This window comes from Mastigoproctus giganteus, chromosome 5 (genome assembly GCF_048544385.1).
Source record: "Mastigoproctus giganteus isolate SK-2022 chromosome 5, ASM4854438v1, whole genome shotgun sequence".
NCBI classification, from domain to species: Eukaryota; Metazoa; Arthropoda; class Arachnida; order Uropygi; family Thelyphonidae; genus Mastigoproctus; species Mastigoproctus giganteus.
The window spans coordinates 13,551,999-13,579,466 of record NC_143579.1 but is presented as its reverse complement, the minus strand read 5'-3'; the positions used below and the strand labels follow the sequence as shown (position 1 = coordinate 13,579,466).

The following is a 27,468-nucleotide window of genomic DNA, read 5'->3' as shown; positions in this document are numbered from 1 at the left end:
AAGACAGCAGCAGATCCCACATATGATTCTGACTTCGAACCGTCTGTGTAAACTGGCGCGAAGTCAGAATGTTCAGCTCGGTGTACTGAATAAAGCTGCAGGTAGACCGATGATGGGGTGTCCGACTTTCCCCAATTTTTAAGGGACAAGTCACATATTGGAATACGAGCATGCCAGGGTGGAAGGGCTTGCTTCGGTGTTTGGGCAACCTTGTCTACCTTGATATCAAGTTCTATGAGTAGCTCTTGGAGACGAATACCAAAAGGACGATTAGCAGTCTTACGGGTATTGTACAAATTTTCCCATCGTGGCTCAAAAACGGATAGCCACGTAGGATGGTCTGCCAGGGATTTCAGTTTAAAAGCGTAGTTTAGACACAACTGCTTACGTCGAAGCGATAACGGTGGTTCGTTTGCTTCGACGTATAAACTCTGGACAGGAGATGTTCTATATGCTCCAGTAGCGATACGAAGAGCCTGGTGATGGACAGGATCCAGCCATCGAAGGGCACTGTCTCTGGCTGAAGAATATACCTGGGACCCATAATCAAGTTTGGATCGCACAAGTGCACGGTAAAGCCGAAGAAGCGTGCATCGGTCCGCTCCCCAAGATGTAGAGGAGAGCGAGCGGAGAATATTAAGCCCGCGTGTGCACTTTGTGCGAAGTTGACGAATGTGGTGCAGAAAGGTCAACTTTTTATCAAATACGAGTCCCAAGAATTTTGTGTCCGCTGCTACTGGAATAGCATTTTGTCCGAGCATTAATTCAGGTTCAGGATGAAGATTACGCTTACGACAAAAATGTACGCAAACGGTCTTCTCCGGCGAGAACCTGAAGCCATTTGCAAGTGCCCAGGAGTTGAGGCGGTCAATGGCTTTCTGCAGTTGTCTTTCAATAACCCTCATGTTGCATGACTGACAAAATATGCTAAAGTCATCAACATAGAGGGCACAGTTTACAGTTGGAGGAAGTTGTTCTGTGATGGAATTGACTTTGATGGCAAAAAGCGTGACACTTAATACTGATCCTTGTGGTACTCCCTCCTCTTGGCTGAAGGGACGAGAGAGTGAGGATCCCACACGAACTTGGAAAGATCGATTGGCCAAAAAGTTTTTAATAAAAATGGGGAGTTGCCCCCTAAGGCCTAGGCTATGAAGATCTTTTAATATGCCAAATCTCCAAGTTGTGTCATACGCTTTCTCCATGTCAAAGAACACCGACACCAAGTGTTCGCGTTTTAGGAAAGCATCCCGGATGGATGCTTCCAATCTAATAAGATGGTCCAAGGTGGACCGGTGAAGGAGCAGTAATTGAAAAGGTGGAGTCATATACTTATCTGGGACAAGTTATTAGCTGTAATAATGATAAATGGCTAGAAGTCAAGAGTAGAATAAATTTTGGATGGATAGCATTCAGGAAATATAGTCACATACTGAAGAGCAATATCCCAGTTTGTCTGAAACGTAAAATAATGAATCAATGTATACTCCCCACCATGACTTATGGAAGTGAAACTTGGGCACTCACCAAAAGAATGGAAGAGAAGCTAAGAACTACACAGCGAAGAATGGAACGAATTATATTGGGAATCAGACTGTTAGATAAGAAGAGAAACACATGGATTAGGCAGCAAACTCAAGTAAAGGACATTCTTATCAAAACTAAAGAACTAAAATGGTCTTGGGCAGGACACATAGCTCGAAGACATGATGACAGATGGACTAAGAAAATAACAGAATGGTACCCAAGAGGAGCTAGAAGAAAACCTGGAAGACAAAGGCGGAGATGGATAGATGAAATTCATGAGTCTTTGAGTAGTAAATGGATGGCCAGTGCTCAAAACAGAAGGAACTGGAAAGTTGCTGGAGAGGCCTTCATCCTGCAGTGGATTGAAAATGGCTGATGATGATGATGATATTATGAACACAAATCACTCAGTCTGGAAATGACATTATCAATCTTTAATTGTGAATATCTTGTTGAATATGCATCAGATTAAAAAAACTTTTTAAAATTTTTTCAGTTTATTTTTGGCCAAGGAATCAGTTTCTGCGTCAGTTATGTGCATTAATATGAATTCTGTTATTGCCAATCCACTGGTGATGTCTTAGCTCATGTTACCCATCCTTGGATATATTTCATGGTTTAATAAAAATTTGATAAACTCAAGGAGATGCTTTTGATATTTCTATGGATTCAAATTGTGTATGGTATAAGGCCTTTTAAGCATGTTTTCATTTTTTGGTCTGCCTCTAATTTTTACATTTGGATAGTTCTATCTGACCATTCACTGCATGGTTTGGTCTCTCTCTCTCTCTCTAATTACTAAACTAATAAAGGTTACTCAAGGTTTTGTTCTTTTGCCCAGTCTTTCCTCTTGTCGAGTAACAACTTCCCAAGTGGAAAGTTCAATAATTTTGCTGATAATAGTACACTTTTATCAACAAAATATATTCCACTTGCCAATTTTACAAACCCATAAACAACTACAATTCCACTTTAAAAGCCATCTTCAGATAATTCTCCAGTGCAGAGAATAAAACAACTAACCTCAATCCTCCTAAAACCCAGTCCTGTCTTATTATTCTGTATTTATGCTCATCTAGACAAGAAAAAATCCTTCATTAAGGGTAAACCTGATTTCTAACCTTTCTTGTCATATAACCTTCTGATCTCAATCATGTTTCTTCTATCCTACTTTGCATAAACAACTGTAACTCAAACTATGATTCCTTAAATGCTGATCACAGGCAATTCTCCAGTGCAGAGAATAAAAAGTAGTTAGCCTCACTCCTGCTAAAACCCAGTCCTGTCTTAATATTCTGCACTTATTCTTTTCTTAAACACTAAGATTTATAGACAAGAAAATTTCTTTATTGAGGATAATCCTGTCTTCTAACCTTGTCAAAACCATATCACAAGTATTGCTACCTTTGCATTGAAAGAACTAGCAACCCCCCCCCACCTCTTTCAATCACCTCTCAAACTTCTAGATGCTCTTGGATTAGGCCACGTTAATTATACATCTCTTATAAATTCACTCCATTCCCTATCACATTGATGTTTAGTTTCTGCAGCACATCTGTAATAAAGATATTTCTATAGGCACCACTATTCTGAATTATTATTTGTAATTCTATCTTTCTCCCAAACCAATATGAACAGGTGCATCAGGCATTCAACTTCCATTCACACTTCAGATCCAAACTTGATGAGATAACTTTACTTTTCTTTCTACTTCTGTTCTTTGATATAAACTTCCTTCTTTGTATGTATTTCCCAAAAACTATAAATCTACAGAAATTCAGTCAACATCAAAAATGTTGATTCTATCTCTCAACCCATAAACACTACTAGAGTACCATAAGTTCCCATAACTTTTCATGTTTAGGGATATCATAAAATCTATGTTGTTGTTATTTGGTTTTTAGGAGCAATAGCAACTAAGGCCATATTGCTCCGGGATATGTGGTGGTCATTCCCTGACCTTTCCGCATCCCCGTATTTGGTGGTGACGGGCTTGAACACCGGTCTAATCAAGAAGCGTGTGCTACGCACTGCTGCTCCTTCCCACCTGGCTACAGAGGCGCCTCATAAAATCTATGCAGGATTTTCTTTAATCACTTTTGCAAGTGTTTCAGTACTCTTACCCTTTTCTATATATTCCAGTAAGGATTAGAGTCAGTCCTCGTATAGCACGATAGTTGTGTTCCTAGAAACCCTCGTGCAATGCAAAATCGTGCAATATGAACAACAGGCCCTATGGGAAAAATAGGGTTAGGTGCCGACCACCCAAGATTGAACACACATTTATAACCAAAACATTACCAAACACAATAAATAATCATAATAAAATACTTACGTATTTTATTACGACTATTACGTAATAAAATATTGCTTCTATCGTAAGCAAACTTGTTTTTTGTTTGAATTTCTATCCAAACAGATGACAGCCGTTCTATCTCTTCCAATTCTCGTGTCTTAATCTAATGAATTTTAATTACACTTTGAGTTGTTCCTGCTATGAAAGTTGTTTTTATTTTATCTGCATTCTTTGTAATTCTCAGCGTTGCCTCATTTAGGTCTGTAGCATGTGCAATATCACACGGTCTTTCATTTCGCTCAAAGCGTTTCACAATTTCATATTTTTTCTCTATAGACAGAGGCGGACTGGCCATAAGCCTTACCAGGGAAACCCCGGTGGGCCGGAGGCCGATGTGATTTTGGCCATAAACCATAGTACGAGGCCACTATAAATTTTCCTGGGTAAGAATTTTTGACCCAGTCCACCTCTATCGATATTGCTTTTCTTTTTCTGTCTACATCTGCAGTGTCTTCACCAGGACGCTTCCTTTTCACACCTTTTAAGTATTTTACTCATTTTTAGGGAATAAAGCAAAATTACAGAACGAGGAGGCAAATAAACAAATAAACAAAGCTGCACGCGTGTAACAACTGAATAAACAACACCGTAAAGGCAGAGATACACTATTAACACCTCACATTTTACTAAAGCACATTTCTAGGGGTTACTACCATAAAACAATAAAAACTGTTTCCAGTTGCATTTCTGTTAGTGGAATCTGTTATAAACTGGTAGTAAACTCGATCTAATTGCATTTGCGATTATACCGATAGCTGGAATTGTGTTGATTTTTACGTTATTATGGTGAAATGTGTTTCCCCTTCACTGATATAAAAAACATACATTTTCAGAATCTTCTCTTCATTCCTATCGTGTTGCGTTCGGTTGGGGGTGATTCTGCGTTCGACTGCCATTTCTTGTAAACACAAAGGCGAATCGTGCATAAGCGAATTTGGTTCATGTTATATAAGATATCGTTCCCCTATTTATAAATCATTTATGATCAAATTCGTGTAATGTGAACACGTGTTATACGAGGACTGACTGTAACTAATTTTGTTTGCCAAAAGTCAAGAATGTGATTTAAATTTTATGCAAGAAATTTCTATATTTAATGAATGTTGCTTTCTGATTTTTGTCCATTTTAACACTATTATACCTTGATTTAACTTTTTTATGCCATTTATTTTTAATTTACTCAATACAAGGTGATGATCATTCCAATCTCAAATTGTCTATATACAGCCACTCTCCGATTTACATAAGTGTTGCATTCTGCAGACCTCTACGTAAGTCGGAATTTCCCTCAATGCTTGTGCAGCACTCACAACTGTGCTTGCTGGATTGATTGAATCAAAAAATAAATGTTCGACATGTAAATAAAATTATTTATTGTATTTATTCAATTTTTTATCTCATGCACAGGAAAAATTACAAAGGCATGCAATTTAAAAAATTTCAAAATTATAAAATTATAAAAAAAGAGAGGATACAGGCATAACGTCAGTAAGTTTTATCTCTAGAGCATCGTTGCCAGAATCAACATCTTCAGCTGATAAGTACTCCACTGCGGAGGTTGAGGGCTGAGCAGATTTAGAAGGGGTCGGCCGCCCAACCTTACGAAAGAACATTAATGGATGACTGGATGGTGGCTTTTTTTCTTTTCATCGTAGATTTCTTTGTAGCAAGCAAGCATATCATTCACCTCTCTGTTAACTTTCAAGAATCGCTTGCTGTCAGGATCATCTTCTCAAACCTCGCCATTGCCAATGCAATTTCACGAAATGCCATTGCCATCTCTCTGGTGATGAAGCGGTTCAGCTCCTCATTTGGTTCATCTTGAGCTTCATCAGCATTTTCTTCTTTCACTATCACTGCCTGCAAGTCCAATAAGTTCTTCGTTAGATAATTCCTTCTCTTCTTCCTCTAACTCCTCCACATCTTTGGCATCAACCTCCAGCTGAAGGTGCTCTGCAACCTTTACAATCTTATCTGTAACCTCTTCATATGATTTGTCTTTTTCAAATCCTTTGAAGCCTTTTATGTGCTGTGAGCATATTTTATTCCATGCGCCATTTAAACAACTTTTACTAATTTCCGCACAGGCCTAATTAATGTTTAAGATGATGTGGTAAATATTCTAAGATTTCCAAAAGTCTCTTAACGTAAAAATTTCCTCACCATCTAATGCAGACAATGCCTGAGCAAATGTTGTGCATAAATAATACGCTTTTAAATTCAAAATAACATCCTTAGGTTGGATGAGTGAAGTCGTGTTTGGCAGTAGAAACATGACTCTCACTTTCAAATTGAAATCATCCAGATGCGTAGATGTCCAGAAGCATTATCTAATAGAAGAAAAATCAAGAAAGGAACGTCGTTGTCTTTACAATATTTTTCAACCTCGGGAAAGAAGCAGCATTTAAATCAATCCTCAAAGACAGATATTGTTATCCATGCTCTCTGGTTTGATTGGAAATGCACGGGTAAGGTGGATTTATTGACACCTTAAATGCAAGGGGATTTCCAGAATGGTACACAAGCAGTTGTTTTAATGTGTAATCTCCCACTGCATCAGCCTCAAGCAAGAGCGTGGCCCTATCTTTTGAAGCCTTGAAACCTGGCATTTTCTTTTCTTCTTTGGCAATGTATGTTCGATCCAGCATTTTTTTTCTAATATAGAGCAGTCTCATCACCGTTAAAAATTTGCTGCGTTGAATAGCCGCCTTCATCAATATTTTTTCCCAACACATCACAAAATTTCTCTGCAGCTGCAGAATCGGCACTGGCAACTTCACTGCATACTTTAACGTTGTGGAAACCAGCACAATGTTTGAACCTATTAATTAAACCAACCGTTGCTTGCCACGAACTTGGCTTGGGGTTCGCCATACTTATCCTTAATATCTTCATAAATAGTTCTTGCTTTTGCTTGAATGGTCATTAGACTCAGGGGCACTCACTTCTGAAACTGATTTTCCATCCATATTCCATCTTTGATATAGCACCTGAATGCTGTTTTGTGATCACTGTTGATCATTTGACATGTTCTTTTATTTGCACACTGTCCTTTAAAATAGGACCGTGCACAAATAAAAGTATTCACTGTTGAAGCAGTGAGACCTAATTCCCATGCAATAGAGGACAAACTTTGTCCTGCTTCATACTTCTTAATCATTTTCATCTTCATTTCTAAATCAATTTTGTTCCGTTTCCTAGCACTGCCACCACTTGCATTTTCCGTTGGCCCCTTTCCCTTCATCATTGTAATAAGTAAATAGGAATGAAGAGAAGATTCTGAAAATTTATTTATGTTTTTTATATGATTGAAGATTACATGGAAGGAGAAACACATTTCACCATAATACCATAATGCAAAATAATGCAACCCACAGAATTCTGGTTATCGAGATTATTGCAAAAGCAATAAGATCAATTTTCTGTTACTGCTTGCAGTAACAGAAAAGCACAATAAACCGGAAGGTGCAAATTATTTTTTATTGTTTTATGGTAGTGACCTCCACAAATGTGTTTTAGAAAAATATTACAAAGCTGTTCAAAATTGATTCTTATAATGGAATATATCATAACGATGAAAGTGTAATGCAATTTCCATTATAAAAATGACCTTTTAGAGAGGTAAACAGTTTAGCTATACAGCGAAAATTTCAACTTCCAAGGTCTTGGAATGAATTACCAAAAAAAAAAGTGTTACTGGGTTCACATTACAATATTTTTTATGATACCTCCATTTATATCTATGAGATGCAAAATACGTTTCCATGATTTTTTTAAAGCTTGCACTTGCACGGCAAAAACTTACATAAAAGTTTTTATGAATTTGTGTAAGTCGAGTATTACTTAAGTCGGAGAGTTCCTGTAGTTCAACTAGTTTTCTGTAATATATGATATGATGTTTATGTATACAAATACATAAGTTATAAACACCGATAAAGTGTAATTGACTGCATTAATATAAACGGTAAAAATGACACCAATAAACCAAAGTTTTAAACAGAAATTCTTTGAATTCTGACTCAACCACTGAAAAGTTCTTAAAAGAATTTCTCAATGATTAAAATTAAAAAAAAAAAAAAAAAAAAAATCTACATTATTAAACTAACAGCACCAACCTGTACATACAACTTTTCAAATCACTATTATACTTACTCGAATTGTGTTCTTGAGCGTTTCTGCTTCCTGCCGTAGACTATCTAATTCATTCATAATTGGATGTATATGTTAAGAACTGAAAGAAAAACAGAAATGAGGTTAAAAAAAAGGTTAAAAAAAAAAAAAAAAAACACACCATTATCATTAGGCACTAAAGGTGGGCTCCCCCAATTCAGATGGCACTCCAAACTAAATTTAAAATGTTCTCTTACATTACAGTATACTCAGAAGGTGTCTAATGCAAAGCATTAGATAACTAACACCAGCTGTGCCAATTTTAGCACAAAACATGGCCTGCATATGGTGCAACATAAACTCTATGAAGTGCTGGAGGATGTCCACAAGTATGGGAACTCATGCCAACCACACCAAATCCCAACAGCTTCTGGGTATTCACTGGTATAGGATCCATGTGCCAAGTTGAACTGGGCTCAGATTAGGCTGGCTTAATGGCCATGATAAAGTTGATAACTCGCCAGAATGCTTGATTTAGTCCTGTGACACAGAACACTGTCTTGATGAAAGATGCCTTTGTGATCTGAGAAGACTATCACCACCAATGGGTACATGATAAATTGTGCAGTTGGAAACAATTCATTTGGACAGGAAACTCATTTCCAGTCACACACTGTCCAATAGCTTTGCTTCCATGCCTAGTGTAGATGCATTTGCTTCTCTATTTGCTGGAGCTGTAAAAACTTCGCCCGCAAGGAGCTAATCTCGTTCCCTCGAAGCAGCATAAATCGAGGAAGAATTATAATGTATTTAAATGAGATAGGTTCCTTCACTAAGAAAATTGAACCATAAGAGTTAATAATATAAGTGATTTTATATTAAATATTGATGGTTATTTTATAATTATGAGATATAAATAATATTTATAGATAAAATAATATTTTATCTATAAATATATCTAAATATATATTTATCTAATTAAAATAATAATATAAATAATATTTATGGATAATATAGATAAATAATATAAGTAATAAAATAAAAATTTAACTTAGTACAGCCAGGCCTCGCATAACACGAGTTCGACTAACGTGTTTTTCAGTTACCGCTATTTGAAAAAAATTATACCACTTTTCACCTTACACGATGCATATTTTCAGTTAACGTGATTTATTTATTTTTTTATGTGATAGTTAAAAAAGATTTCAATCTTCGTTAAGCTTACTGCACGTCGGATGGTCAATAAACAAACGTTTGCCTACTGCCCACCTCAGTGTGTTCCATCAACCATCGGAAGAAGACATGTTACTTGTTTGTCTTCCGCTAATAAAGTCAACGCAGACTTGCATTTAAAAATTCTAATTTTTAAATGAGAAAGATGAAAATGTTACCGCAAAGGAGATAATAGTAAAAGAACTAGATGAAATCTTTTGTACCACAGAGAACCTCACACAAAAAGGTTTGAGATTCTCTGCAATATTTATTTTGCCAGAGTCCAGAGAAGATTGTTGTCGGCTATCAGAAATTGATTGATGAAAAGAGAAAGTCAACACTTCAAATGACTCTGTTCAAATATTTCCGTAACAAATTGTTTCTTCATTGTGCATTTTATGTCAGAGGTTCCCAAACTTTCTCGGTTTACAGCGCCCTTAGTGTCTTAGTAATTTTTTCACGGCGCACCTAGGCCAAAAGAAATACCTAACAGTTCCGTTTATTAAGTAGTTAGGTCCGAACAACTTAATAAGAAATGTTGAAACTGTGAACAACCTCAAGCTAGTAGTTCATGCGGTGTCTGACAGATGTCGAGTATCGCCATGTTTCCCTCAAAAATTTTAAATATTCCGTGGCGCACAGATTGGGAACCGCTGTTTTATGCAATAAATATTTAATTCCATAATTATTTTCATTATCTTTTACAAGGTATACAGTTAAAAAGTTATTTAAAAGATATTTTTAAAATTCTTTATGGAAATTCCTGAAAGTCAAGGACCAATTATAATTTTTCCTACTGATTATTATATTCGATTAACACGTTTCCATTTTGCGCAATGCACTCGCAGGATGAATTAATCGCATCCTGTACTTTGTTCCTGTAGAGCCATCTTTGGAGTATGTGGTAATGCCACTGTCTACTGCTCTTCCTTCTCCGAATTCTGTTTAGCCAGTTGTACAGCCAGCTCCTCTAAGTCCTCCTCTGAAAGAGGCTCACCATGGCTTTGCAGCAACTCACTGACATCATCAATATCAACCTTGTCAAGGTTGACATTGATCACCAACATCTGAATGGTACACCAACATCCTCACCATCCAAGTGACATTTCCAGCCACTGCTGAAACTGGCTCAAACTCAAGAAAGTAAGACACTGCATCAGGCCATAATTTCCTCCAAATGCCATTCATGCATGATTGCAACACTTCTTTCCAGACTGCAGCAATATTACTTATGGCCTTAAGGATGATGTAAGACCTCCAGTAGTCCTCACAATCACCGAGTTAGATGCCCGCCCTGCTTCAACAATCCTTTTGAAGGTTGCAATAACACCCTGATCCACTGGCTGATCAACAGTGAGGTGGCAAATAAACGACCTTCACATTCAGAACATCTTTTTAGGGATACCTTCAAGGTTGGCTGGATGTCCTGGAGCAGTCGAGGAGTAAAACAATGTTTTTGAGCAAGTCATGTTCACCTGTACTAAAAAGGGTCTGGGTCACCCATGTCTTCTTATTAGAGTGCCAGAAAACAGGAAGTTAAGTCTTCACAATGCCCTTCATAACACGTGGATTCTCTGAATGGTACACCAACATTGGCTTTAACTTAAAAGTGCCTGATGCATTACCACCCAGAAGTAATGTTAGCCAATCTTTTTCAGCTTTAGAACGAGGGGCAGACCTCTCTTCACAAGCTATGTATCTCCTTCCAGTACAGCCCCATTTCAACAACATTAAAGACCAAGACTGGGGTGTACAGCCTTCATCCATTAACTTTTGGAATATGGAAGAATATTCCTCAGCACTTGCAGTGTCGGCATTAGCCGCCTCACCAGTAACCTTTACATTGTGAATTCTGGTCCAGTTTTTGAATAGGGAAAACCAGTCCCTGCTAACCGAAAATGATTCAATCCCTCCCATTCCTCATTAATTTCACTGAACAAGCTCCTAGCCTTGTCCATAGCCACTGCCTGTGTTACAGGAATTCTATTTTGGTTCATATCGTCTATCCACAGCACTAATAACTTCTCCATTATCTCACTCCTCGAATAAGTTAATCTACATTAACAATTCCTGTATGTGACTGCTCGTTCTTTTCAGCATTATTCATAATGGTTGTAATGGTAGAAGATGTTAAGTTTAAGGTCTTGCACACCTCCATACACCACTCACCAGATTCCAGAAGACACGGTTGCACAATTTATTCAAAATAATAAGGAACTAATGAACAAAGGAAATTATTAAAATTTAAGGCACAGCTCACTCACAACACATGCACACTGGCGGACAAGGAGAAAGCAACACACCGACATTGATACTAGTGCTGCCTAGGTACCCACTTCCAGTGCTGCATTTATGCTTAAGTTTTAAAATTTTATTTTTATATATATATATATATTTTTTTTTTCACTATTATTTTAAAAGGGTGTTAATGTGAAACAGTTTAAAATAAAGTGTTGTAAAGCAGAGCCTACTTGTACACTTATTGACTGCACACTCTTTACTTTTGCACATTCTTTGTGTTTCAAGCAACAAGCACTCCTGTTACTGATGTCGGCATCCAATCAAAGCATCTGCTGAAGTGCATGGATTTTAAATTCATATTCACTCACTGATATGTATAAAGGGAGTTTAAATTTTTGAAAATTAATTTTAAAAATATATTTTTTTAATGTAAAGCACACAGATTTTTTGTAGTTGTGTTCAGAATATTGAAAATATAGGTGGCATCAAAAAAATTAAATTTTTAATTATGTTTTGACAATAGTGAAATTATAGTAACCTTATAATACTGTGATAAATCTGACTAAAAAATAAATAGCAAATGCTTAGAAAACGGTACTTTTTAAATTTGAAAAATCAGCAAAATTATGTTTTGCTGATTTTTAAAATTTTCACTCAACTAGTTAAAGGTAAAACTATAAATCACAAAATATAGGTTAGTACATAAAATTAATGATAAAGATTCATGCAAGACATTTTATTTCTACACTCCCTTTTCTCTTTTGTACTACAATCACTGTCAGAATTGGATAATTATGCATTTTGCCCTGTAATTATTATTCTATAAATCTCATCCAATCATTTATGTTTTACCAGTATTTATTTTCAATTTTGATTATGTGATTGCAATACCTTTTCTCATTTATTCAGCATATATTCTTCAAACAGCTGCTCCACCATTACACCTATATCACACCTCTCAGAAGGCAGAGTAGTTTGGAGAGATTGACTAATTAAAGGAGGGGGAGGGGGGGGGGTCAGCAGTGTTGCTGAACTGCTTACCCCCCATTCAATTAGCTATTTGTATAGTAATCAGTAGACAATTTGTACTGTTTTTAAATGTAGGAAATGAACAAATCAGCAGCAAGGAACATAAGATTATTAGCAATGTTATCCAAGTGGTTATTGAAGAATCATAAAATGGTATATAAATTACCAGCAACACAATTGAAAACAATGGAAAATTTTCCACACCTGGTAAAAAAAAAAAAAAAAAAAAAAAAAAAAAGCATGCACACAAAGAATCACTAAATATCCAAATAACTTTGACTAACATGTGAACTACCAAAAGATAAATCAATTGTATGCAGTAAAGAAAGAGGCACCAACAATGAAGAAATTGCTTAAGGTGATAGAAAAATAAATTTCAATGGGAGTAGGTGCTTTATGAAAAGTTCTAAAGAGACTGGCGTTTCAAATTAAAATGGAACACTCTTGAGAAGTGCATTAATTAAACAACTTTGCACTTTGCTTGCCAATCAAGGTATTTATGTTCCATTAAAAATGATGAGAATGAAAGCAAAAATCCCATTATTCACATCAATGAAATATGGATTCATCAAAATTTACATGGTTGCAAAATATTGGCAGAGTAATAGTAACAGCAGCAAAAGTATTAGCCATAGAGTGCAAGGAAGTCACGGGCTTTTGCTGCACTGGCAAAAAAAAAAACAAAAAAAACTCTTAAGTTGATTAGAAAACACAAATTATATGCTTCCCTCCTCACACAGTTAAGTATCCAGTTGACCTTCCTTTGAATTTACTCAAACTGTCAGCCTCAACTACCTGTGAGGACAACTTGTTCCAACAATCAATGACCTGCTGGCTAAAAGAAAACTTCCTACAATTTAATCTAAACCTCAACCCCTATAATTAGAATTTATGGCCCCTAGTTCTGGAATTCTTTATATTTAAGAGTGAGAATTTCACCTTCATTTATTTTACTAATCCCTCTCAGAGCCTTATAAACCTCAATCAGGTCACTTCTGAGGTGTCTAGTTGCCAAGCTCTTTAGCCCAGATAATTGAAGGCTTTCCTCATACGGTCATCCTTCTGCCGATCTCACCATTCAAGTTCCCATCTTTGGACCCTTTCAAGAAACTCAATGTCTTTTTTCAAATGAGGTCTTACAATTACCTTATACAGTGGGATTACGACTCCTATCTCTACAGGATAATGTTCAATAAATCACCAATAGGACACAATGGGCTTTCCTGGCTGCCCCGTTCAACTGTTCAGAAAACTTCATATCTGCCCATATTGTAACTCCTAGATCCCTTTCCTCCTCCTCCACCTCCACAATTTTTAATTCAACCCCTCGAAGTGTATAATTTATTTGGGGGTTTGCATTTAGTAGCATTAAAACATAGCTGCCACTTCTCTGACCATCTTTGAAGTCTGTTCAAGTCATTCTGAAGGAGCACTGCTTGGCACTGATCATCAATGACTCTGCCAATCTTTACATCGACCACAAATTTTTATATCACACCTTCTATCCCTTCATTTATGTCGTTTTTGAAAATCAGAAAAAACAGTGGTCCAAGAACCAATCCTTGTGGCACTCTACTTCTGACTTTACACCAATCTAAAGAATATCAATTAATCACAACTCTCTGCCTTCTGCCCTGCAGCCACCCAGCAATCCATCTTAGAATACTTCAATAATCCCAACATGTTCCAGCTTATACAGTAACCTCTCATGAGGGACTGAGTCAACTGCCTCAATCCAAATAAACTATGCTGAAATTGTTCTACATCCAGCTCATGGGTAATTGTGCCAAAATAGCCTATTAAGTTAGTTAAACATGATTTTCCCCTAACAAAGCCACGTTGTGTGTCTTTCAGAATGCCATATCTATCTAAATGTCCCTGGATTGCACTCTTAATCACTGCCTCTAAGATTTTTTTCTAACACTGAAGTCAGACTACCTGGTCTCTAGTCACCAACTACAACCTTAGAACCACTTCTATGTATTGGTGATACACTGGCACTTCTCCAATCCAAATAATCTATGTGGAGTCCAAAGATGACCTCATAATTAACTCCCTCGTACTCTCCCTCAAAACTGCAGGGTATATGCCACCAAGCCTGGGAGTCTTACTTTCCTTTATGCTCCTTTTTTTCTAATAAACAATCATCTGTAATTATGACAACACTAATTTCATGTGGCTCAGCCTCATTCGCACAGTTTCTCAGCTTGAAGGGTCTTTTGTCAGTAAAGACTGATGCAAAGTACCTATTCAATTCATCCACAACATCAGCTGGGTTATTTAAGACTTGTCCACACTCAGTGTGCATCCGATCTGATTAGCTTTCTTCTTTGTTGTAATTGCATATATGAAAAATTCCTTGTCGCCCATTCTTTGCTCTCTTAGCCAATGCTTTCTCACGTGCAGCCTTGGCCTCCGTGATTTTATTTGTGGTACTGTTACAGATCAACTTGTACCTGTTATATGCTTCAGCACTTTTCATTGCTCTTTAATGCCCCATGCTATCTTTTTATGATTTGACCAGCCAGCTCCACAGTCATCCATTTTGGCATCCTCCTCCTGCAATATTTTCTTAATGGTATATGTGTTCAAAGCTTCTGTGATTTCTGCTTTAAAAGCATTCCATAATACAAATATATTTCAGCAATCCACCTATTTCACAGATGCCACAAATGATGATCACAGATGATCAAAGTCCCCTCTTCTGAAATTAAAACCCATGCTTTTACCTCTTAACTATTGCAACGTCTTTCTTCATCTTCCAACTGATGACTGCATGATCATTTCCTGTCAATGGTTCCTGTACCTGAAGCCCTGTGATGTCATCTAATTCTTTAGTAATGATGAAGTCAAGAATATTCTCACCCCTAGTCTTTTCTCTAACATGTTGGTACAAATAATAATCATCTAGTTTATTTAAAAAAATTTTTCCCAATCATGAGTTTTTCAAAAGTTTTCCCCTTCCACTTATTCCAATCAATCTGGGGCAGATTAAAGTCACCCATAATAAGACAACCATGCTTGCTTACCCATTCCAACTGCATGTAAAGAGTTGTCATATTTTTCATGATCTTCTGGTCTCTAGATTACTCCAACTCTCATTGTTCCTTTGGTTACAATAATTCACACCACACAGATTCTATGCTGGCAGACATAACTTCAGACTCAGCAAAATTTCTTTTCATGCTCAGGCTGCTTTTGCTAAGAAACACATGACCCTCCACCCCTTCTATCTTCCCGAAATTGCTATTATACATACCATAGTGGAACCTGACATCACATTTCCGTTAGCCCTCTTATATCAGCATTAGTTTTCCTAACCAGAAGTTCACATTCACTCCTGACATTACTGTAGAGACAATTGAGATAAGTAATCTTCTATAGTTCTTGAAGTTATTTAGATCTGTATCACAAGCTATATCTTCCTCCTCATTTGAAATGCTGCTACCCTCAGAACATCTTATCAACATCAACTGTGTTGGAGTTGAAACGTACCAACTGTGTGGTACTACACTTAAGGTGGTAGAAAATGAAAAAGACCTGGGAGTAATTGTGCAGGCAGATATGAAGTTTTCTGAGCAATGCAGACAGGCTGCCAGGGCAGGTCATGGGGTTTTGTCAATGATATATAGGAATTTTGCTAGCAGGGAAAAGGAGGTGATTATCCCTCTGTATAAGGCAATGGTCAGGCCACGCCTTGAGTACTGCGTACAGGTCTGGAGGCCCCATTTTAGGAAGGATGTAGATTTACTTGATGTACAGAGAAGGGCAACAAGATTGGTGAGGGGAATGAAGGGATCCTCTTATCAAGAGAGGCTTAAGTTCTGCAAATTGCAGTGGCTGGAAACTAGGCACCTGCGCGGTTGTTATTGTTGTTATTTGGTTTTTTAGGAGCATTAGCAACTAAGGCCATATTGCTCCGGGAATATGCGGTGGTCATTCCCTGACCTTTCTGCATCCTCCATATTTGGTGGTGACGGGCTTGAACCCCGGTCTAATCAAGAAGCGTGTGCTACGCACTGCTGCTCCTTCCCACCTGGCTACGGAGGCGCCTACCTGCGCGGTGATCTGATTGAGGTGTATAAGGCCTTGAATGGGTTCAGCCCTTCCACTTGTTCAGATTACGAACCTAAGGGGGCATAAATTCAAATTACAAAGGAGAGATGTAGAATAGATGTGCGGAAATTTGCTTTTAGCCAGCGGGTGGTTAATTGCTGGAACAAACTTCCATCTGTCGTTGTGGAAGTCGATAGGTTGAATAAATTTAAGGAGGAACTGACAGGCATTTGGAGGGAATGGTGTGATTTTTTTTTTTTTTTTTTGGCTGATGCTGCATAAGCTCATACATTTGCTTTCTTGCATCACATGCCACTACTACTACTGTTGTTGTTGTGCCAACAAACAAGAATTCATGAGGTGAGTGCAAGCATTACTGTGACCCATATCATTAGATAAACGTGGATCTAAATTAGCCTTCCCCCCCACTAGCAGTTTCCCCGAGCCCTTAGAGTATTCTCAATAATACTGGCAAAAATCCTTGCACCACCTTTGTTCAAATGAATATCATCTCTACAAAACAGATGATTCCTTCTACCTACAAATGTGGGCCACACTGATATAAATTTCCCCCCCCTCCCAGAGTCTTGAGAAATCCCTCAAATCTCTAGCTAAGTAATGATGAAGTGGAGTTCATTATAATTCGAATACAGAGCACTGACTAATTGTTGTGTATGCTGTATCAGAATCTGTATTCCTACAAAAAAACATTCTCTTTATTTTTAAATCTAAATTAAAAACTGGAAATTACCATGGGAAAATAATCATTGCTAATTTTGAGAAATGGGTCTAAGAGAAACTGTTGTTCCCTTTTGTTCTGAAAGAAAAATCAATAACTGTAATGGATAACAACCTATACTACAGTGTGCAATTGAATAGACTGCCAATGGCATTAGTTACAAAAGCAGATTACAAAGTGGTTGTAAGACAACAATATTTCATTTTCTGCAGATGGGAAAATCTGAACTACTTGAAATTCTTAAGCAAAATGAAGGGAGCAGCACATATGCAATTGACAAACTTATTAAGGAAAACAGATATTCTATATCAGTTTTCTCCCCAGGACCTATCGAATGGCTGCACCGCTTGGTGAATTTAACTGACTGCCTGGCTAAAATTTAAGTGATTCTCGCAGTACCATATGGTACTGCTCACTGATCTCGATCAATATTAATTGAAACATACTATGCAACAGGAGCATATAATGTTAAATTATGCAATTTTTGCTCTGGATCGCTTAAGTCACATTTACAAATAACAGAAAATTTTATAATATTGCGAAGTAGTACACTTCCCCACCTAGCTATTTCATAATGGCTGGCAAAATTTTCTGAGGAGAACACTGTATACAGGGTGTCCGTAAATGATGTTTCTAATTTTGATATTTTTTTTATTCAGAATTACTTCAAGCTACACTCATGAAACACATACCAGCTGAAAGATCAATTCAATAAGTTTTTTTTTTTAAATTGGCACTCGACTGCCAGTTTTGCATTCTACCCGTTATGCAGCGCTACATTCGCAAGAATGGCAAAATGATGACCGGGCCGGAGAAAGTGTTCTGTGTGTTAGCATTTCATGCAACAAAACTGGATTTCTTTTTGTGGGGTTATGTAAAGGACAATGTGTACATCCCTCCACTACCAACGATACTGCAGGCGCTGAAGGCACGGATTGCAGAGACCTTTGGTAAAATTGATCACAAAATGAAGCACAGTGTGTGTGCCAGGAGATTGAATATTGCTATGATACCATTCGAGTTATTCATAGTGCCCACATTGAACTTTACCAATGATTTTATGTACAGTCAGTCCTCGTATAGCACGATAGTTGTGTTCCTAGAAAACCCTCTTGCAATGCAAAATCGTGCAATATAAACAACAGGCCCTATAGGAAAAATTGGGTTAAGTGCCGACCACTCAAGATTGAACACACATTTGTAACCAAAACATTACCAAACACAATAAATAATCGTAATAAAACAGTTATGTATTTTATTACAACTATTACGTATTAAATTGCTATTGCTAATGCTTTTGCTTCTATCATAAGCAAACTTGTTCTTTGTTTGATTTTCTATCTAAACAGATGGCAGCCATTCCATCTCTTCCGATTCTTTGTGCCTTGATCTAATGGATTTTAATTACACTTTGAGTTGTTCCTGCTATGCAAGTTGTTTTTATTTTCTCTGCATTCTTTGTAATTCTCAGCGTTGCCTCATTTAGGCCTGTAGCACATGCAATATCACATGGTCTTTCATTTTGCTCAAAGCGTTTCACAATTTCATATTTTTTTCTGTATCAACAGTGGTGGACTGGCTATAAGCTGTACCAGGGAAACCCTGGTGGGCCGGAGGCCAGTGTGATTTTGGCCATAAACGCTAGTACGAGGCCACTACAAATTTTCTCAGGTAAGAATTTTTAACCCAGTTCGCCTCTGTTTATTGATATTGCTTTTCTTTTTCTCTCTCAATCTGTAGTGTCTTCACCAGGATGCTTCCTTTTCACACCTTTTTCACACCAGGATGCTTCCTTTTCACACTTTTAAGTATTCTACTCATTTTTAGGGAATAAAGCACAATTACAAAATGAGGAGGCACATTTGATACACATAAACAAAGCTGTGCGCGTGTAGCAACTGAATAAACAACACCGTAAAGGCAGAGCCAACTCTATTAATTAACACCTCACTAGCTCACATTTTACTAAAGCACATTTCTGGGGGTTACTGCCATAAAACAATAAAAACAATTTCCAGTTGTGTTTCTGCTAGTGGAATCTGTTATAAACTGGTAGTAAACTCGATATAATTGCATTTGCGATAATACCGATACTTGGAATTGTGTGGGTTTTTATGTTATTATGGTGAAATTTGTTTCCCCTTCACTGATATAAAAACATAAATACATTTTCTGAATCTTCTCTTCATTCCTATCGTGTTGCGTTCGGTTGGGGGTGATTCCGCGTTCGACTGTCATTTCTTGTAAACACAAAGGCGAATCGTGCATAAGCGAATTTGGTTTGTGTTATATACGATATTGTTCCCCTATTTATAAATCGTGTATGATCGAATTCGTGTAGTGTAAACACGTGTTATACGAGGACTGACTATACCTTCATAAAACTTATTGAATTGATCTTTCAGCTGGTATGTATTTCATAAGTGTAACTTGAAGTAATTTTGAATAAAAAAATATCAAAATCGGAAACATCATTTACTGACACCCTGTATTATGTATGCCACCATACCACTGTGACCTTAATCCTACAGTAAAAATAATCCTATATAACAATTCCAATATATCTGGTGAATAGTAAAATCATGTACTGTAAAACATGATATTGATAAAAGATAAACCATGTTGAAAGCTACAGAAGTATTATTATTTAAAACATACGTATCGAATTTCGATAAAAATTTATTCCATAAAGCTGTCTTAATTTTATGTTACCTTTTCATATGTAAACATATACTGTAAACATACAGTATATGTTTATATATGTAATTAAGTTCAGTTGTTTGTGTTAATTCAATTCAGTTATTGTACAGGAATGGAAAAATGATTGCTAGCTTGTGGATGAATTGTACCACAAATACTGATAAAATTATGGAATAATTGATGAGGAAACAGATATTATAATACCATGTGACAAAAGTCAAATGGATACTGTGGGCAGCTTATCCTCTGATGAAGCCACCCCGAGTGGAATTAAATCCTTGTAACACAGAAAGGTAAACTTTAAATCTCTAAAATATTGTACACATGGGCATAGTCTCATTCTAGATCAATCTTAGTGCATTGATCTCATATTGTGGAGTCACTTCGTCATGAGTTGCCTTAATACTGCACTACTCTAAAAAAAAAGGTACTGCTCCAATGGAGAAGTATACTGCTTTTTATTTGAAGTGTATACCACTACTCATACCCAAGTTTCAACTCTGATTAGAGTTGACAGGTAAGCATTGTGAAGACCTGAGCAATCCAGTGAGGAGATATATCTGCAATATGTGAGCTGGAGCACTAAACGAAGACATAGTTAAGTCTAAGGCAAAAGCCTCAAACTATGAAAGTTATACAGAATATTGTACATGTCAGTCACAGCCACTTTCTGTTCATAGCTATGACCAAACTAGGTTTGACTATTCAAACTTGTTTCCTAAACTCAAAATACTTTATGCTCCTGTATTTTTTATGCAACCAATTTTGCATAATGATAATCAACCCAATTCTAGAATATGCCTCACAAATCTGGAATTCTCACACCAAAATTCTTAAAAAACAACTGGAACGTATTCAGAAATCCATAGTCAGATTCCTAGTGTACAAATCCATGTTGGAAATGAACACAAAATCCTACGATGAATGGTGCATTCACTTCGGGATGGTACCACTCTACAAAAGAAGAGCTGAGCCAGACTGCAAATTCCCATCGCTGAGCTTGCTCAAATCATTCAAGGCCTCATACATCTCAATCAGACTTCCAGATGCCACAATTTGCAGAACTTAAACCTTTCTTGGTAAGAGCAACCCTTTGTTGCTCTCACCAATCTCACTGCCCTTCTCTGTACTCGTTCCAGCGGCTCTACATCCTTCCTAAAATGAAGCCTCCATACCTGTATACAGTACACAAGGTATGACCTGACTATTGCCTTGTACAAAGGGATAATCATTATCTTATGCCTGCTAACAAAATTCCTGTATATCATTGACAAGACTCCCATGGTCTGTTCTAGAAGCCTGACTGCACTTCATATCTGGCTACATGATAACCTGCAGGTCTTTTTCATTCTACACTACCCTGAGCATAGTACCGCACAGTTGGTACATTACTCTGGGGTTACTACTACCCATATTCATCTTCTTTGCCTTTGTCAATGTTAAATTTCAGTTGCCACCTCTCAGTCCCTCTGCCCAACTTTTCTACATCCAGTTGCAGTAGCGTATTGTAATTACTGCCATTAACAACCCTGCCAACTTTGTATCTTCTGCAAACTTTGACATTAAGCCTGATATACCATCATTAATATAATTGATAAATACAGAAAACAACGTGTCCAACACCGAATCATGGGAGATTCCACTAATAACATTAGTCCACAGATAGCAACGTCCATTGATTACCACTCTGTCTTCTCCCACTCATCCATCCTTTTATTCATTGTAGCAACTTGCCCTTAATGTCATACTGCTCCAATTTGTACAGCAGTCTTTTATGTGCAACAGTATCAACAGTTTTCCTGAAATCCAAGTCATCATCATCAGCCATTTTCAATCCACTACAGGATGAAAGTCTCTCCAGCAACTTTCCAGTTCCTTCTGTTTTGAGCACTGGCCATCCATTTACTACCCAAAAACTCATCAATTTCATCTATCCATCTCCGCCTTTGTCTTCCAGGTTTTCTTCTAGCTCCTCTTGGGTACCATTCTGTTATTTTCTTAGTCCATCTGTCATCATGTCTTCGAGCTATGTGTCCTGCCCAAGACCATTTTAGTTCTTGAGTTTTGATAATAATGTCCTTTACTTGAGTTTGCTGCCTAATCTATGTGTTTCTCTTCTTATCTAACAGTCTGATTCCCAATATAATTCGTTCCATTCTTCGTTGTGCCCAAGTTTCACTTCCATAAGTCATGGTGGGGAGTATACATTGGTTCATTATTTTACGTTACAGACAAACTGGGATATTGCTCTTCAGTATGTGACTATATTTCCTGAATGCTATCCATCCAAAATTTATTCTTATCTTGACTTCCAGCCATTTATCATTATTACAGTTAATGACTTGTCCCAGATAAGAATATGACTCCACCTTTTCAATCACTGCTCCTTCAATCATGATATCCCTTTCTGTGGCATACTTGTTCATCATTACTTTTGTTTTAGTCATATTCATCTTTAGTTCGAAATCCTTACTAACTCTGCATAACTGATTAAGATTTTCCTCTAATTTTTTGAGATCGTGACTTATGACCATAATGACATCGGCAAATCGTAAATGGTTTAGGTACTCTCCATTCACATTGACTCCTTTCTGTGACCAGTCTAATCTTCTGAAAGATTCCTCAAGGGCAGCAGTAAACAACTTTGGAGATATGTCTCCTTGTCGAACTCCTTTCTCAATTTTAAACTTACTACTCTCTTTGTGTAGTCTAATAAAAGAGGAATATTAACATTCTCTCATATTTTCTTCAAAATCATAATATATGGGGTATCTATGCCTTGTCTTTCCAGTGCCTGAAACATTGCCTTATGCTGTATAGAGTCAAATGCCTTTTCATAATCCACAAATGCCAGGCATAATGGTGTTTATATTCATTTGCTTTCTCCATTAGCTGTGATATTACGTGAAGGTGATCCATAGTTGAGAATCCTGTCCTAAAGCCAGCTTGTTCTTTCATTTGATTCTCATCAAGTATTCTTTCTAATCTCTTAGTAATGGCCCTTGTGAACAACTTGTAGATGTGGATAACAAGCTAATTGGTCTATAATTTCCAATTTCTGATTATTTCCTTTCTTATGCAGCAAAATTATGATTACATTATTCCACTCCTTAGGCATCACACACCTTTTCTAATGCATTTTGTGAAGAATCTTGCCAGTTTTTGTGTTGTCACATCCTCCCAATTTTAACAACTCTACAGTAACTTCAATTTCCCCCGGGGCTTTCTGATTCCTCATTTTCTTAAATGCATGTTCTACCTCATCAGGAAGGATATCAGGTATGTTGTTTGTGTTACTAATTTGCGATCCATCTTACCCACTTCTGGCATCATTCCCTCGCTCCTTGTATAATTCTCTATAGTAGTCTTCTGCTATTTGAATTATGCCTTCTCTGCTAATTATAAGTACACCATCACTATTCTTCAGTTTCAGTATCATTTGTCTTTCTGTATTACTGCTCATGGCTGCTGATTTAAATCCTTTGTTTTCCTTTAATGCTTATTCTACTTTTCTTGTGTTAAATTTTCTGATGGCTTTGCATAACTGTATACTCAATTTTCTCCTTCTCCTTCTCTGTTTTTCTTGCTCTTCATTTGTCATCTTCGGTTCATCATAAGAAGTGTTTCTTGACTAATTTTTTTTTCTTTGGATTTCTTTTTACTTATCATTCAGAAAGTTGTAATATTCCTTGTACATATCTTGGTCCTGAGCAGTCTGCAGAAGCTCAAACTTGTTCTTAAGTTCTAGTACATAATGCTTTTTCTCCTTTTCTGTTATCTCAAAGACCTTTGTATTATTTACTCGAGTCAGTTTTTTTTCCTTTCTTTTCTTACATCTATATCAAGTGTGCATCTTACCATTCTGTGATCACTTCCAACATTTACCTTGTTCAGGACAGTAACATCATTCACGATATATCTTCTGTTAGTCAGGATGAAGTCGATTTCATTAGTTGTTAATCCATTTGGGCATTGAAGTCCCCTATAATGATAGTGTAGTTTGTTTTCTGTTCATCTAGAAGACTCTCAATTTCGGTGTACATTTCTTCAACCTCTTCGTCATCATGGCTCGATGTTGGTGCAAAAATCATTATAACCTTTAGCTTATACCTCTTAGAAATCCAGAGTAGTAGTCTTGACACCTTTGGTGATATACATTTGAATTCCAAAATGTTGTTTTTTATATCTTTATGGACCAGAAAGCCAACTCCACCTTTGCACCTTTCACCGTTTCCATTGGTGTACAGAAGATTTCCACTTGATAAACTTAATAAGTGATTTATTTCTTCTTGTTTCAGCCAAACCAATGAAATCCAAGTATATGATATCAAAATTATTTTTTGCATCCAGTTCCTTTGTGACCACATCATAGTATCCAATCAAATTTGTCAGACAAGAATTTCCCTTAACAAACCCTGGCTGAACTATAACTGTAGTCTTGTCTAAATGATCCTGCAGTGCTTCTTTAACTAGTGATTCCATTATTTTCCCCGGAACAGAAGTTAAACTAATAGGTCTGTAATTACTTGTGTCACCATTTGGATCCTCCTTTGTGAATTGGGAATACATCTGCACATCTCCAGTCCATGGGGATCTCTCCCGAATCTAGAGATGCTTTCAAAATAATGGCTAAGGTTTTGCTTACTTCCTTTGCTGCCTCCTTTAATATAACTGGACAGATCCCATCCATCCCAGGTGCCTTTCTTATGTTTAACTTCAACAATTTCTCCTCCACTTTGCTCTCAATTATTACAAAATCCTTTAGCTCCCCGTGTTAGAGCTCGATAAACTTCTGGCATCTCCCTTCCTGAATAACTCTGCATGCGTGAATGCATATGAAAAATACTCATTCAGTTTGTTAGCTACCTGAGCAGGATTATCAACAGTCGAACCATCAATATCAAGTGGCCCAATCTGATTCATCTCCTTCCTTCTAGAGTTTACATAAGCAAAGAAGTCTTTGCTGTTTTGCCTTGCATCCTTTGCGAAAGATCTCTCTTAATCTGCCTTCGCTTGCCTAACCTCCTTTCTGACTTGATTACAGACTAGCTTATATCTACCATAATCTTCTGTGTCGCCTGATAATTTATATGTATCCCATGCATTTTTCTTCTCTGCCACATCCATTTAGGCCTAAATATATATGACGTTGTTCTCCTGCAACAATTCTGACACATCTTTTCTGAGGTATTGCACTTTTGTTTTTTTATTATTTTTTTGACACAATAAATAGCATTATCCATTACAATTATACAATTATGTGAAAGATCCAGTATTAGTTTTTCTTCCAACTATTTCAAAAATTTTTTAAAGTTCATACTGTTACAATAGTCTCCACTCTTTTGTCCTGATTTAAAAAATATTAATACATTTTCACAAATCGCTTATCTCCTCCAGCATGAGGAATAATATATTGAAGACCTTTCCTGATTGGTAATGGTATGTTGGTTTAATCAGGAGACTTATATGAGTGATACCCAATGTGTCTCATCATCTATGTAAATTATTTCTTTGCCTTGCAATCTGGCATGTTACATTCATCATACGTATTTTTCTCACATGGCCATTATTTCCAGTTTTTGAATGAGTGATTTTCTTCAAGAATGGCACTCTTTCCATTTAAAGCACATTTTTTTAAGCACGCTTCAATTTATTCATTGCAGCAATTAACTTAGAGTCAATTTTCACAGCTGCCAGAAGGAATTTTAAGGAAAAAAATAATTCTTTAAGCATAAAAGTTGTGAATTTTAAAATTGCATACTCCATAAAATCATCTACTTTGATCATTTCTGGTGCTTATTTTTTTTACTTGTATGAGCCATCCCTCCCTCCCTCCCTCCCTGGTTAAATAGCTTATATTCTTTCCTTTAACATATTTTTTACTGGATTGAGAAATGGTTCCCATATTATCTTATCAGCCTTCAATGCAGTAAAATGAAGATATTGGTAAATGTTAGATATAATTTTGTGAGCTTGGTCTCCAAATGCCTTTTCTGTACTTCAACCAGATAAACAATTTTTTATATACTGTGATGACACAACCGAATGATATGGCTAAATGCTCACATAGCTAAAAATAAACTAATTCATGCATAACTGTGGATCAGGCCACTGTTTAAGTTGTTCAGTTATAACACATCTAAAAAAAATAAAATAAAAAAATTTACACACAAATAAGAACCAATACTGGACCCAAATTACTCACTTATAACATGAATAATGCAAATCAGGAGAGTGCCTAAGATTGCACTGGACTGCAATTTTAGGCCTGATTTAAATTGGATAAAGGTCCATGGACTAACCAAGAAGATGAATGGAAGGAGAACAAGAAAAATAATGATAGAATACAAGATAATTCTATCTGCTCATCTAACACCTTTGCTCTTTTCCTCAGATGACATTACCTCTTTAGATATCTGAGATTATAACTTGACCATGACTGGTAATGTGAATGGAGAATTTTCTCAAAAGAATATTCTAGGAGAATGAGAATATCCAAAAGTAATAATTAAACTCCTTACCTGATTTAAGTAATAACAAATTTTTTTGGATCTATTTAAACTTTCTAAAAAGTTCTAAAACTTTTTAAAAATAATGAAACATCTTAGATTGTATAAATATGTAAACTCATCAATTCAATTAACAGTAACACCCCCAAGTCAATGACTATTTCTATTACAGTTTGCTTCTCTGAAGCCTATTTGTTGTACTTTTATTCTGTGATTCAATAAAAAAAAATTAGTCTAAGAGTAGCATATGGAATTATTTTTAAGCAAAACAAACATTAAGATCTCAGTGAAAATACTGTAAGGAACTTATAAAAATACCATGATTCCTACTTTTGCAAAGAAACAGATGGATTATAGTACTAGTCTAGTGGAATGATGCAAGAACGCAAGCTTTTATAGCATCAGCCAAAAAAAAAAAAAAAAACCCTACACATATTTCACCAATCCATATCCTCCAAGGAATTAGCATTAGTAGAGGCATTTGATGCAAGAAAGCAAGCTTATGCAGCATCAGCCAAAAAAAATAAATAAATAAATAAATAAATAAATAAAAAAAAAAAAAAAGAAACCACTTCCACTTCACCCCTCTGTTCATTCAAAATACCTGTCCAGTTGAGCCTTAAACTTATTTAGGCTATCAACTTCCACGACAAGGGATGGAAGTCTGTTCCACCAACCAACCACCCACTGGCTAAAGGCAAATTTCCGCACGTCTATCCTACATCTGTCTTTCCTCAATTTGAATTTATGCCCTCTCAGGTGATTATTCTGAGCGAGAGGAAGAATCCCATCAGCACTGAGCATGCTCAAACCATTCAAGGCTTTGTACACCTCTATCAGATCACCTCGCTGGTGCCTGGTCTCCAGACACTGTAATTTGCAAAACTTAAGCCTTTCTTCGTAAGAGCACCCCTTTGTTCCATTCACTAATCTTGTTGCCCTTCTCTGTACTCGTTCCAGCAGCTCTACATCCTTCTTGAAATGAGGCC

General features: G+C 36.6%; 1 protein-coding gene across 1 annotated transcript in view; it reads right to left on the bottom strand.

The window, feature by feature from the left end:
- Positions 1-27,468, bottom strand: part of LOC150085179 (guanine nucleotide-binding protein G(I)/G(S)/G(T) subunit beta-1-like) — a 121,988-nt gene that overhangs the window by 66,676 nt on the left and 27,844 nt on the right. The window contains exon 2 of the mRNA XM_090373917.1: positions 8,036-8,114. Within this exon, the coding sequence (XP_090230043.1) occupies positions 8,036-8,092 (57 nt within the window). The 5' untranslated portion in view covers positions 8,093-8,114. The remainder of the gene's footprint in view (positions 1-8,035; positions 8,115-27,468) is intronic.